Source organism: Schistocerca serialis, chromosome 1, assembly GCF_023864345.2.
Source record: "Schistocerca serialis cubense isolate TAMUIC-IGC-003099 chromosome 1, iqSchSeri2.2, whole genome shotgun sequence".
Lineage (NCBI taxonomy): Eukaryota > Metazoa > Arthropoda > Insecta > Orthoptera > Acrididae > Schistocerca > Schistocerca serialis.
Genome location: NC_064638.1, coordinates 201552689 through 201564831, shown reverse-complemented (window position 1 = coordinate 201564831; position 12143 = coordinate 201552689). Strand labels below are relative to the sequence as shown.

The 12143-nt window shown below is 40.9% G+C and overlaps 1 protein-coding gene across 1 annotated transcript in view; it reads right to left on the bottom strand.

Moving 5' to 3' along the window:
• Positions 1-221: 221 nt before the first annotated feature.
• LOC126465405 (integral membrane protein GPR180) overlaps positions 222-12143 on the bottom strand; it is a 73543-nt gene continuing 61621 nt past the window's right edge. Inside the window, exon 6 of the mRNA XM_050096303.1 lies at positions 222-1910. Within this exon, the coding sequence (XP_049952260.1) occupies positions 1687-1910 (224 nt within the window). The 3' untranslated portion in view covers positions 222-1686. The remainder of the gene's footprint in view (positions 1911-12143) is intronic.

Genomic DNA, 12143 nt, shown 5'->3' with positions numbered 1-12143 from the left:
CTAAATCTTATTATTCTGTTTAAACTGAAAAGATTGTACTTCTATGTATTTCACGTATGTCTGATTTTGGATATCTTTTCTAAGAAACTGTGGTATTAATGTAATAGCAACAATTACCTCTTTTGCATATTTGAGATTTGTTTTCAGCATTTTTCTGTAAATTTACGACCAGAGGTTTCAGAGGAAAAGGATGAAGATAGAGATGAAAATGAGACAATGCGTAGCAAAATAATGATATATTTTTCTGTTTTTAAAAAATTACTGCAGAAAAACTCACAATACACAGCCTAATGTGACCTTTTATATCAACCGGGCCCATATTTACATTACAATATGTTCAATTCACAGAACATGAGAATTGTAGTTGTGAAAATATGTAGATATAAGACTACAGCATATAGGAACACTTGTAACAATATCAAATTTGTTTCTCAGTATCTTCTTTTCATATCTCAGAATGGAAGTACAGATAGTTTAGCATCATATCTCACAATGATTACAAGAAAAAGGTAATGGTAGCACAATAATGTGTAAACTTTATGAGATATTTACATACAACAGTATATTCACAGTTTAATACTGTTAAAACTATCACATACATAATAAAAAGTTTAAAAATTAATAAAAAAAGTTTTACACCCCAGCAAGTAACCCTGCTAATTTGTGTTCTTTACTGAATTATGAGGATAAAAAAAAACAAAAAACAATAATACTATTTAAATGCTACGATTAATAAAGTGCCATTCATATGAAAGGAAACTGGGCTTTGGCACCCACTATCACTTCTTCAGTTACTGAGGATGTTTGACACTGCCCAAACACACTGTTACTAGTACACAAACATCACTATGGATAATGCCTGTACACTTTAACATTCCAACACAAATTATGTGTTAATATTAGAGAGAACTTACAGTTCTCAACATAAAAACAGTTTTCTTGTGACCTACTACAACAATATTGAGCGTAAAATATAAAATTTAATTTATATACTTATTTTTCTTAAAAAAAAAGAAGGAAAAAAGTAGTTAATACAAATACAGGTGGAGGGGAAACAATGACTTAACATTATGGAATATGTTAGGGATTGACAGCACTGAAAAGATGCTTTTGTGTAAGCTATTCTAAGCTTCACTCACAATAGAAACAAAGAAAACAGAGGCTTATACTAATACTACACATTTCTTTATAAATCTGTACATCCAAGTTTTCTTTGTTCGTTGTATAAATCATTCCTATAGGCATGATGGATAAGACAAAATTTGTTTTAAAGTCTGTGAAAAATGAATAACTGTTAACAAAGCAAGCATTGAGGTAATCTGCAGACTAAGTCTCTCCTAATATTTTTTCCCTACTTCAGGTAAAATCCAGCAACATACCGGAATCAATCCCAAAGCTTGATTCTATAAACTATTGCAGAATTTCCCTACTATAAGCTTTTTCCTGAAATGCAGTTTTAACTATTTCTCATTCTGTTTATTCTTACCTACATGCTTCTGAATTAAAGTCTAGTGTTATCATTATGGTCAATCCTACACTGAAGAGCAAAACCAAGATTTCAGAAATTAAGTCAACAGTAAATTCTTACAGACACTGTTAACCACCTGTACTCCCGCTCTTTACAAAATGTTTAAAAACCTTGTAAATAAATATAAAAATCACATTTCAATATCTGTACACAAAATTTCATGCAATGACCTTTGCATGGTCAGTCTGCTTATCAAGCTGTGGCAGAAGGTGCTGGCCGAGCACTTTTGTGCTGTTGATAATGTGAGGTGCTTCATTGAATTCCTCTAATTCATCAGTCAAATCCACATCTTCAGCCAATAAGAAATATTGCTCACTACGTGTGGGCCACAACAAATGTGTCATCACACAGAAAGCAAGGCAATCTGCTGAGTATGTGATACCTGCAACATGACAAAAGTATATTCAATCAGCTGTTATACTTGTTAGTGTCAGACAAACCTCATACATTTGGCTAGTACTTATGAGCACATTGTCTCCAAAACTGAATTTAGTTCCTGTGTATTTTTAGTATTCCATATAGCTTTATTTTCTTTAGCTATGTACATAACAAAAGGTTTGGAAACATAGTATACAATGGAGGGAGTGTGAGGAGGGGAGAAAACCAAACAAAATTGTTTGTTCTCATTAAATTAACTTTAAACAATCTTAATATGGAATGTACACTGTGGAGACTGCATAAAAGACAACTGCAATTCAAAGACATCAACTGAATTCTTACATATTAAACTATTTTTCTATCCATGCCATCCCATGTGTTATGTTGGAAGTAGTTTATATCCAGTTACAACGGATGCTAACTGATAAATAAAGCATTCCGTAAATAATTTAGGAGTAAAGGAATACTGAATAGTAAAGGTGCTGAGTCACCGATAGGCACATAAACAAGACTGAACACACACACACACACACACACACACACACACACACACGCACTGTATGGCGATGATGGGCCAGAGGAATACACTGTGCCAGGACTGCAGTCCTGCAGACATTTGCCACATCCAGACATACACTGATTTAAACATTCTCCCAGCAGACATAGGCTCCACCATTGTTGCGATGAACTGATTACCTGACACGGGGTATCTGTCAAGTGGCCAACTTCTCCACCTCGAAGCCCTGCCTTAGTCAACAATCCTGGATGGCCCACTGTAGCTAGTTAGTGTGCTCTTGCGAACCAAACCCCAACTAACAGCCCACAGCCTAGGCTCGCATATCGAAGATAGGCTACAGTATGTTAACTGGAAGTTCACCAATTGCCAGAGGGGGTTGAAGGAGCGGAGGTTACAGGGCCGGACCCCACAAAGACTGCCACGGCATGGGGATCTATGTGGCGTGACACCTGCCTACTGCAGTCCAGGTACCCTAACCTGTGCTTCAATGTTTCCGTGAAAACAGATGTCACGCATGAGGTGAGAGTCACTTAAATGTTGTTCATAATCAAATCTGAAATCAAATTGTGTATTGACATTTTTAATAAAGATCATCAGTACAACAATTATATACACTTATCACAAGGAAAGGGAACAGTACGAAATAGAGTGAACATAGCAGACAATAGCTACTTCATACAATACTGTCAGATGCGTAATGCTGGCTGCAACTGAAATTAAATTACTACCAGCCGAAGGAAGGACAAGGAAGTTGATCATCCAACTTTCAGATAACAAACTGTACAAATAATTTCCTTCGCCAAATCCCAGGCATACACACCCTATTACAGTAGGATCTCTTTTTGTAACTATTTAAGGCACCTTCATATACAGCAACAACACCATGTCTTGAGTCACTACCACAGTGAGGGCAAGTAAACAGCAGCATAATAATGTAGATTTAAGCATAACAAAGCACACACTTTGCATAACTGAACAAAGAAATATGGGAAATAAGCATTCGAAGGTGACTGGTGTCTTGAAAACAATACAGTACATAGTTTATGAAATAAATAATAACTGAGACTGTAATTTCTATTCTCCGGGTTTTATAATGACAATTATGCAATAAATAACCGATACTTGTAGCTCTTCACTCAGAAATTTAAGGAGACAATGGTGCAATTCCATCCAGCTCCCCATCATAACTGTTGTTGTAATCAGTGCCAAAACCAACCTTATTGTCATCATCACCAAGACAAATCATTAGGTGTTCATGGTTACCGATGATATCTTTCATTGTCTGTGGAATACGTTTTTCGACATGCTCAAATTTTTTCCTCCAAGGCACTACACCCAGTCGCAAGAGCTTCAGGCGACAGCCTTTCCACCTCTGTCATCCTGGACTGAAACGGCTGAACCATATATATTATAAAAACAAAGATGATGTGACTTACCAAACGAAAGCGCTGGCAGGTCGATAGACACACAAACAAACACAAACATACACACAAAATTCAAGCTTTCGCAACAAACTGTTGCCTCATCAGGAAAGAGGGAAGGAGAGGGAAAGACAAAAGGATGTGGGTTTTAAGGGAGAGGGTAAGGAGTCATTCCAATCCCGAGAGCGGAAACACTTACCTTACGGGGAAAAAAGGACGGGTACACACACACACACACACACACACACACACACACACACACACACATATCCATCCACACATATACAGACACAAGCAGACATATTTAAAGACAAAGAGATTGGGCAGAGATGTCAGTCGAGGCGGAAGTGCAGAGGCAAAGATGTTGTTGAATGACAGGTGAGGTATGAGTGGCGGCAACTTGAAATTAGCGGAGATTGAGGCCTGGTGGTTAACGGGAAGAGAGGATATATTGAAGAGCAAGTTCTTATCTCCGGAGTTCGGATAGGTTGGTGTTGGTGGGAAGTATCCAGATAACCCGGACGGTGTAACACTGTGCCAAGATGTGCTGGCCGTGCACCAAGGCATGTTTAGCCACAGGGTGATCCTCATTACCAACAAACACTGTCTGCCTGTGTCCATTCATGCGAATGGACAGTTTGTTGCTGGTCATTCCCACATAGAATGCATCACAGTGTAGGCAGGTCAGTTGGTAAATCACGTGGGTGCTTTCACACGTGGCTCTGCCTTTGATCGTGTACACCTTCCGGGTTACAGGACTGGAGTAGGTAGTGGTGGGAGGGTGCATGGGACAGGTTTTACATCGGGGGCGGTTACAAGGATAGGAGCCAGAGGGTAGGGAAGGTGGTTTGGGGATTTCATAGGGATGAACTAACAGGTTACGAAGGTTAGGTGGACGGCGGAAAGACACTCTTGGTGGAGTGGGGAGGATTTCATGGAGGATGGATCTCATTTCAGGGCAGGATTTTAGGAAGTCATATCCCTGCTGGAGAGCCACATTCAGAGTCTCGTCCAGTCCCGGAAAGTATCCTGTCACAAGTGGGGCACTTTTGTGGTTCTTCTGTGGGGGATTCTGGGTTTGAGGAGATGAGGAAGTGGGTCTGGTTATTTGCTTCTGTACCAGGTCGGAAGGGTAGTTGCGGGATGCGAAAGCTGTTGTTAGGTTGTTGGTGTAATGGTTCAGGGATTCCGGACTGGAGCAGATTCATTTGCCATGAAGACCTAGGCTGTAGGGAAGGGACCGTTTGATGTGGAATGGGTGGCAGCTGTCATAATGCAGGTACTGTTGCTTGTTAGTGGGTTTGATGTGGACGGACGTGTGAAGCTGGCCATTGGACAGATGGAGGTCAACGTCAAGGAAAGTGGCGTGGGATCTGGAGTATATATATATATAGAGGGAACCAGTCCACGTGGGAAAAATATATCTGAAAACAAAGATGATGTGACTTACCAAACGAAAGCACTGGCAGGTTGATAGACACACAAACATACACACAAAATTCAAGCTTTCGCAACCAACGGTTGCTTCATCAGGAAAGAGGGAAGGAGAGGGAAAGACGAAAGGATGTGGGTTTTAAGGGAGAGGGTAAGGAGTCATTCCAATCCCGGGAGCGGAAAGACTTACCTTAGGGGGAAAAAAGGACAGATATACACTCGCACTCACACACGTATCCATCTGCACATACACAGACACAAGCAAAAGCTATGCTCGGCCTCAGTTCTCTATGTGCATTGCTACAGCTCTTTGTACACATAATTGGTTCCTGCTGAATGTTACTTAAATACTGTGTTTCAAGTTGTTAATACTTCCATGGAATAAAGTTGTGTTCAGTCTCATGGCCGTGTCGTGCTTATACCTAATTACAACACGACTGACAATGAGTGTGCCCTGTTCTCTGTGCAAATTTCTACTCTGGTTGGACCTCCATTTATTCTCATGATGGCTAATGGCGTTACAGAGGATATTTTGCATTGATTGGTCAAACATAAGAAACATTCACCATGGCATTGCACTGCCAATCACAGGCACCGGACAATTAGACTCAGGTACTTTAATCATTGGCTTATGTTTTGTCTAGTCGACATGCTCGTTAGCCTGTGTCACCTGTTGTTTTGTCCTCCGTGGCCCCCACGTTTTCCCTTCACTAGATACGATGAGTCTTTTGAGGAATGGGGCACATATGAGAAATGCCTGCGACAACATTTTCACTAACAAGCTTTTGGGGTTACTGACACTATTTTATGTGGTGTCTTGTTTCTTTAATGGATATTGCGAAGAATGTATCAGGTCCTACTTCAACTTGCTACTTTGCAGGATCCATCTTCTTTAATGTTTGATCAAATGTGTGAACTTCTTTCAAAAGACTACTATAAGTGTGCCCACGTTATTGCACGCCAGGTCGAGTTTTACCGCTGTAAGATGCAACCACAGCAATCCTATCGAGCAAGGGCAGCTGAACTCCACGGGTTACATCCTCATCGTCATTTTGTGTCCTATGTGCATAAAAGAGCCATATGTCGATCAGATGGTGAGAGATGTTATCATTCGTTTAGCTCTGGATCGTGAGGTGTGAGAGTGTGTCCTCCAGTGTGAAAATCCATCCCTCGCTGAGGTTTTAGATACTGCACAATCATTCGAAGTGTCATGAGCTGCACGGTCATTCAAACTGAATTGTGGTGTAAGGTATAGCCAACCCAACCCTCTCCTCCACACCGAGCTTCAGACAGTTCACGAGAGGAAGACGTGGTCATGGCGGTCTGCACACTATCACAGTGTCAAGGCAGCATGCCTCACTCCCAGCAGCAGCCGCACCAACAACGTAGACAGGGCTCGTAGACAACAACATAAGCAATTCGTGCTCCCACCCTGCCCTTATTGTTTCATTAAACAGGAGTGCCCAGACTGACCAAAATGCAACAAAAAAGACCACATTCCTTCTGTTTGTAATGCAAAAATTCAACACAATGATCCTGATGCTGATTTGGATGTAAACATTGTATTGGCTATTTCTGTTGCGTCAAACAAGCTTTTCATTGATATTGTGGTTTTTTAACTTCTGCAAATGCAAGTAGATACAGGAGCTGCAATAACCTTGTAACTTCTGCACATGCAAGTAGATACAGGAGCTGCAATAACCTTGTTAAACTTCCGAACTTACCATATATACTCGAATAATCTGCACACGTTTTTTTCCGAATTTATGGACAAAAACTGGGATGTGCGGGCTATTCAAAACAAGGTTGGTACTGCTCTGCCTCCAACAATAGATCTCATTATACTATTGCATTGTTGTGGTCTCAGTCTTTGATGTGTCAGTAACATGTTAGAAGTGAAATATTAATAACATTTTAAAACTTGTTAATCATGGCTACAAGTTCTCGTTATTGCTCATACACTGCTAAAGAAAAACTGAAAATTATTGAAGAAGCCATGAACAATGGAAACCGTGCAGTGGAAAGAAAGTACGATTTGAGAGAGAGTTGTATTCGCAACTGGCAAAGAAACAAAATGTGGCTCCAAGAAATTAAACGTGGCCTCAAGAAACTACCAGTAATTGCCAGGAATTTCTCAGCCAAAAAGCGAAGCATCTGGATCTCAAAAAAAGACTCTGCTATTATGAAGATCAGAAGCAACAATAGGGATATGCGATGACAAGTGAATTGTGCCAACTTGAAGCATTGGCTTTAGCCAAAGAACTGGGCATTACTAGTTTCAAAGCTATTCGAGGCTGCCTATCAAAATTTTTCAACTGAAATGGATTAGTATTCCGGAGAAAAACTACCACTGCTCAATGGCTTCCATGTGATTATGCAGAAAAAATGTGCATTTTCATCGTTACATGATAAATCTGAGATGTGAACAGCCCTATATTATCGCAAACTGGTAATGCGGACCAAATGCCAGTCTATTTTGAGATGCCGCTCAACAACTCCATAAACAGGAGAATCCAGCTTCATGATACCACCTGTTGGCAGTGAGAAGGAAAGGTGTACAGTGACGTGATGAGTAACTGGTGATGGACAAAAGCTACCACCTTATGTGATATTTAAAAGAAAAACTATTCCGAAAATATCAGTGAAAGGAATATTAATGAGAGTGAATCTGAAAGGGTGGACGGACAATGACCTTGTGGTTGACTTGGTGATTCATGTTTGGCAATGTCGTCCTGGCCCGTTACTGAATTTACATTAACATGTTGGTTCTGGACAGCTTCCGCGGACATACAACTAAGGAAGTGCAAGAGAAATTATGAGGGTAATCCCAAAAGTAAGGTCTCCTATTTTTTTATAAGTACATAGACCTGTTTATTTCTACAATGGTTTACATTAGTTTACAGCTTGAACATTTAGCTATTTTTCGACATAATCACCATTTCTGTCTATGCATTTTTGTAGGCGCTGTGGCAGTTTTTGTATGCCCACGTCATACCAGCTCTCCGCCATGCTGTTCAGAAAGTTATGAACCTCTTCTTTCACCTCATCGTCGGAGCTGAATCGCTGGGACCACAATTGATGTTAACAGGTACTGTGAGACTCTGAAAAAACTCAAATGGGCAATTCAGAACCGGAGAAGAGGAATGTTGAGCAAGGGCATACACATTCTCCATGACAACACTTGCCCACACATCGCTCGGCAAACTATTGCTCTCCTGCAACAGTTTCAGTGGAACATAATCACCCACCCACCCTACAGTCCTGACTTGGCGCCCAGTGACTATCACCTGTTCTCTAAGTTAAAAGAACATTTGGCCGGAAAGCGATTCAGCTGCGATGACGAGGTGAAAGAAGAGGTTCATAACTTTCTGAACAGCATGGCAGCGAGCTGGTATGACACGGGCATACAAAAACTGCCACAGTGTCTACAAAAATGCATCGATAGAAATGGAGATTATGTCGAAAAATAGCTAAATGTTCAAGCTGTAGACTGATGTAAACCATTGTAGAAATAAACAGGTCTATGTACTTATAAAAAATTAGGAGACCTTACTTTTGGGACAATCCTAGTACAATAAGGGAAAACTGGCTTGGTCATTATACCTGGAGGCCTAACACCCACTTTACAATTGCTACATGCGTGTACAAATTGTCCATTCAAAGCCGCACATAAACAGCGATATATATGCAATGGATGGCTGATGAAAAACACAAGTTCACAACCAGTGATAAAATCAAACGGCTGGATTTGCCCCAGATTAGTGAGTGGGTGAAAAGTGCATGGGACTCCATTCTGCGACCACTGGTGGAAAAAAAATCCTTCAAAAAATGTGGTATCACAAATACACTGGACGGAACAGAGGATGACACTCTATGAGGAGATGGTGACGACAACAATTGTTCTCTCACCAGTGATGACAATGAAAGTGATGATGAATAGAGAGGTAAGCCAACATATGTACTGACTAAAATATTTTATTGCACATATTAATATTACATTCTTAAACATGGTAATTCATATTTTTTTAAATGTTTTTATTGTAGGTGGGTCTAGAGCCCCAGCCGGCAGGGATAATGTTCCCAGGCTGGCCACTTGGCTAATGGACCAGCTGGTAGGCCTGCCAGCTGACCACCTGCATGCTGCTGAATTCGCTGTGTTTTAATGATTTATCAGTCTCTACTACAGTATGTGAGGATTATAGATTATGACACATTTCTTCAAATCAATTGATATTATATATAATTCTGAACACATCATTACATTACAACAATTTTTTTTTGTAAATAAAACAAATTAAAGCAAAAAATTTTTTCTTCTCTCTCACAAAATTAGGATGCGTGGATTATTTGAAGGCATGGATTATTCAGTTATATGCGGTATATCAACTTGGTCTCCCCTCTGCTTCTCCCTGTGTCAAGAAAGTTACTAAATTACAGTAAAACGGAGTATTCCTACTCTCACTCAATTCTCTGCGACAGTGATCTACAATTCAGTAGTCCAGTCACTTACATTTCTTGTTGTAGATAACACACATATGGAGAATCTTTTGGGATTACGCACTTTTCAGCTGTTTGGTTTTACACTTCAGATAAAGTGAATTTAATATGTGAACAAGTGTTCTAAACGCAGTTAGATGTACTATGTTCTGAGTTTTCCTCTTTGTTCTCTCCTGAATTGGGGTATGCCAACATTTTCAAATGCACATTACCTTCTGGTCAGCCTTGTGTTTTCTGGGCCCCTCTGGTTCTAGTTGCACTCAGGGACCAAGTCAAGGATGAATTAGATCGCCTCATGGAATACGCGATTGTTTGGCCTATTGCATCCAGTGAATGATCTACTCCCTTATTTATAGTAAAGAAACTGTTGGGCCACTTCTGCCTCTGTGGTGATTTTGAAGTTTCTGTGAACGCACAATCCATAGTGGATACATACCCAATACCTCACCCAGATGAATTCTTTGCAAAGTTATCCGGTGGTCAATGTTTCTCAAAAACTGACTTGTCAGATGCCTATTTACAACTCCCTTCAGATACAGAGTCACAACGTATGTTAGTTGTCAATACACCTTTTGGACTGTACCGATACTTGTGGTTACCTTTTGGAGTCGCCAGCACTTCTGCTATTTTTCATCAATTTTTGGAACAACTTACAGCATCTGGGCCAGGTTGTGCAAACTATTTGGATGACATTTTTGTTTTTCGTGCCTCCACTGAGGAACAAAATATCTAATCCTCCAAGAGGCCGGGTTGAAGTGTACTTTAAAAAAAGGTCAACTTTTTCAACCTTCTATAGTTTATCTTGGGCTTGAAGTTTCTCGCATGGGCCTCAAACCCCTGCATCAACATGTTTCTGATATTGTGCCACTTCCAAGGCGACCCCCCCCCCCCCCCCCCCCCGGTGTCATTCATAGAACTTCAGATTTTCCTAGACATTTCTCTTACTACCATAAATTTTTGCCTGGGGCAGTGACAATTGTGAGGCCGTTAAATGTGTTGCTGTGCAAACAGAGTCAGTTTTGCTGGTTGCCAGTTTGTGAAACCACGTTTTCCACCCTTAAGATCATGTTGCAGTCGGCACACTGCTTAGTCACATACTAATCAGGCCTCCATTTGGTCCTTGTGATGGACGTTTCACAGTACAGGCTGGGGCGGCACTGGCCCACAGATGTCCCGATGGCTCTGAGCAGCCTACTGCTTATGTCTCAAAAATGCTGACTCCTGCTCGAACTAGGTACTCTCAGAGAGAAAAGGAAGCTTTGGTCATTGCCTATGCTGTGAAGAAATTAAATGTTTTTCTTTATGGTACCAAATTTCACCTGGTTACTGATCACAAATCACTGGTTTCCTTATTCAGTCATTCTGCATTATTACCAGATCTATCGGCACATCACATTCAACTTTGGACTCTTCTCCTTTTGTGTCAGAACTACAAGATTCATTAACGCCCTTGGAATCAACACGCAAATGCCAATGCCTCTGTCCAGCCTACCAGCTGGTATAGATCCAGAATTAGATCAGGAGGAATTGCTTTGTTTCCACATTGATGTCGCCGCACAGCAGACAGTTGCTGGTTTTCCTGTAACTAGCGCACAGATCACAAACGCTGTAGCTTCAGATCCCGTTTCGCAGGTCATAACATTCATACAACATGGTTGGCCAGATTCACCACCTTATTGTGTGTCTGACCCCTCTGCAATTATTATACCTTTCAACAATGGTTCTCAGTTACGGATGGTACTCTGCTTTTAGACATGGATCACATAGCCTCTCAGGCAGTAATCTCCACAGTGGTTTGTTGGAGACTCTCCATTTCTTACATGCTGATCACTGGGGGTATGTCATGTACAAAAGCATTGGTCCAACAATATGCATTTTGGCCTGGCTTGGATGGTGATGTTACCTGCCTAATTGCCTCCTGTTTATAGTGTGCGACCCACCAATCAGCTCCCTGGGCATCATTGTCTCCGTGGCTGACGCTGTCGCATGCATGTGGCCGCATGCATGTGGCCACATACATGTGGATTTCACTGACCCCTTTCTCAACACTTATTGGCTGTTGGTCGTTGACATGTTCTCATTTTCTGTATGATATTTGTTGTGTTTCCAAATTCACAACTGTCACTATCGCAGCATTGCCCAAAATTTTTTACTCGAAGCCTTGCCCACAACATTAGCATCTGATAATGGTCCAGAATTTTCATCGGCAGAATTTTGCGATCCCTGTGATATCTGTCACATCCTCGTCCCACCATTCCATCCATGATCTAATGGTGAGGTGGAATGCCTAGTGCAAATGTTTAAAGCTAAAATGAAAAAGTATGGTGCCAACTCTTCGCCCAACGTTGCCTCAGAATGGTTTCTCTCC